Genomic DNA, 2,848 nt, shown 5'->3' with positions numbered 1-2,848 from the left:
CGTCACGAGGGTTCAACTTGCAGGCACGAACTTCTGCTTGAATGCTGGCATGTGTAAGTTCCCTCGTTTACAACTTCCATTTTGCCCTTGTAAGCTAATGTTGCATGGGTTCTAGCGAACGTCTTCGTCAATGGCGACCAGTTGAATATCCGGCGGTGCATCGACTCTATCCCAGCTCAACTATGGGATTATACGAACCAGAATCAGATCATGCTAAAAGCGACAGAGGCAGGAGGGAGTATGTCCTCTTCGTTTCAATTTGTGTTCATTCAGAAATTTAACACCCGTCAGACCCTCAATGCGTTGATTGGCCCTTCAACAAAACTCAACTGCAAACCTACCAATGCCTCAATGTCGGAATTCCGAACGAGATCTGGACCATTACCAACACTACTACGTCTTAAAGGGCAGCGGATATCTAGGAGGGTACTTCGTTACAGAGATATGGACTCAATTAGCGAATTAGCTCTCCTGTTATCTTGTTTTGCCTTCTAAGTATCAAGCACGTTGCAGCTGTTCCAAAAAAGGAAGTATCTGGGGTACAAGGCTTTTTTGTTCGAGAACAGTGATGAGCTCGAGCCTGTGGCAAAAATTTCGTGTCATGTACGCTGACGGTGATCAGTTCCTTTCAGCCTTACATAGTTCTCGTAGTGTATTTGCCTGCACATCGTGCGCCTTGACGTTTGCAGACTGAAAAACCTTTTCGAACCAACCTCAGCTTAGTAAGCACTTTCGAACTCCAAGTTGGGCGAGTTAATTTTGCTGTACTACTTTACCCTCAGCAGGGAGGTTTTCTCTGACTGGCGAGTGCGGGACTCCGACGTGGACAAGTGGTTGAACCAAGCCTTATGTGAATCGTGGAGTCCAAGTGGAGTCTCTCGTGCGACGAGTTGAAGAGGGTCCCGGAGAAGTCCAACATGCGGGTAAGTACTTTTGAACTTCAAAACGAGTGACTTCAGCTTTACGGTGCCATGGCAGAGATTGGACGAAAGCCTTGGATGGAACTTAAAAATGAGCGACTTCAGGTTTACAGCTTTTGTTCGAGAACAGTCATGAGCTCGAGCCTGTGGCAAACGTTTTGTGTCATGTACGCCGACGGTGATCACTTCCTTTCAGCCTTATACGGTCCTCGTAGCCTATTTGCCTGCACATCGTGCGCCTTGAAGTTTGCAGACTGAAGAATCTTTTCGAACCAAGCTCAGGTAAGTACTTTCGACCGCCAAGTTGGGCGAGTTAATTCTTACTGTACTACTTGCTTACCCTCAGCAATGGTTAGGCGGGGAAGTTTCTGTTTCCCGATTGGCGAGTGCGGGGCTTTGACGTGGACAAGTGGTTAAACCAGGCCTTGTGTGAATCGTGGAGTCTCTCGTGCGACGAGAAGAGGGTTTTGGAGAGCTAATCCAGCATGCGGGTAAGTACTTTTGAACTTCAAAATGAGCGACTTCGGGTTTACAGCACCATCGCAGAAATTCAAATCGGACGAAAGCGTTGCTTCTCTAATTGGCTGCGAGGTTCACAAGTGTTCGAACAAACTTGTCCGTCTCCAATGCGGCGCGCGTGCAATGTTCTCGTTGGCTTACCAGCAGCCTTTCAAATTGTGAATGATATTTCTCGTGCTGAGAAGAGGGTAGTCAAAGGAACCAATCGGTACGTCCAAAAAATGTCAAGTTGGACGGTTCGACGTTTAACGGTGTCCGTAGCAGGGATCAAACTGGGAGGCTATGCTTCCCCGAATCTATGTACCCATTATTTGATATTAGCAAGTGTACGAGGCGGGGTTGAAGCAAAGAATACAAGGCCCCTCCCTCAAGTGCCAAAGCGAAATCAATGTCGTCACACTCGCCGCTTCTATGTGGACTCGATCGGACGCTCTGGGGTCGACCACAACGGATTGAATGTGAGCCGTGTTTGCTGAGGATTCAGGGGCTGGATACGCTTCCATAGGAGAATATTGGGCTCCTGACGCCTCTGATTCATCTTGGAGTAGACACAGATTCGAAAGAAAGGTGCGGGCAAGGTGTGCATGGTAGGCAGAGCACCAAGCACGTCGCTCTATGATGAATAGCCCAATGTCAGTCTCAGAAACAGATAGTAAGTGCGTTCTCTATCCACGAGCAAACATACATATAATCTCCCTTTTTCGAATTAGCCTCCTTTTCTCCTCCGAACTGTCTCGCGGCAGTCAAAGCTTGGCACTCAATTCCCAGATAAAAAAGAGAGGATTGTGCCATTCTTCTCGCTCCCCAGGATTTACCGTCATGCTGGCGAAGTCGCTCCTCCTTTGCCTTTTGGCTGTGGCCCCAATTCTCGCTGCCCCCCAGGGCCCTGCGGCCACAACGTCGACGACTGCTGTCACTCCCACCTCGTCGTCTTCCTCCTCGTCTTCCTCCTCCTCTAAACCGCCGACGACCTCATCGACCACTTCCAGCACCTCGTCTACACCGTCATCCACTACCTCGTCCAGCTCAACCTCTAAAAGCTCGTCTTCCACGACGTCATCCACCAGCTCAACCTCCAAATCATCCTCGACGTCGTCTACCAGCTCAACTAGCTCAACCTCCAAATCCTCCTCGACGTCATCCACCAGCTCAACTAGTTCAACCTCCACATCCTCCTCGACATCATCTACCAGCTCAACTAGTTCAACGTCCAAGTCCTCCTCCACGTCATCCACCAGCTCGACCAGCTCCACATCATCTACCAGTTCAACTAGTTCAACCTCCAAATCCTCCTCGACATCATCTACCAGCTCCACCTCCACATCCTCGTCGTCCTCAACCTCTTCCTCAACCTCTTCTTCATCTAAAACGTCGTCATCCACAACCACATCTCCATCAACTACGACAAC

General features: G+C 49.3%; 1 protein-coding gene across 1 annotated transcript; it reads left to right on the top strand.

Moving 5' to 3' along the window:
- Positions 1-568: 568 nt before the first annotated feature.
- On the top strand, positions 569-1,895 carry LACBIDRAFT_336082 (uncharacterized protein; the record flags this gene model as incomplete). The annotated part of the gene is given in 8 exon segments (XM_001891007.1): positions 569-669; positions 786-850; positions 870-923; positions 1,117-1,153; positions 1,174-1,202; positions 1,456-1,597; positions 1,632-1,647; positions 1,761-1,895. The coding sequence occupies 8 exon segments, from the start codon at positions 569-571 to the stop codon at positions 1,893-1,895; spliced, it is 579 nt and encodes a 192-aa protein (XP_001891042.1).
- Positions 1,896-2,848: the final 953 nt, after the last annotated feature.

Source organism: Laccaria bicolor, genomic scaffold (genome assembly GCF_000143565.1).
Source record: "Laccaria bicolor S238N-H82 LACBIscaffold_274 genomic scaffold, whole genome shotgun sequence".
Lineage (NCBI taxonomy): Eukaryota > Fungi > Basidiomycota > Agaricomycetes > Agaricales > Hydnangiaceae > Laccaria > Laccaria bicolor.
Note: the sequence above shows the minus strand (reverse complement) of the source record. Positions and strands in the feature narration are given on the sequence as shown.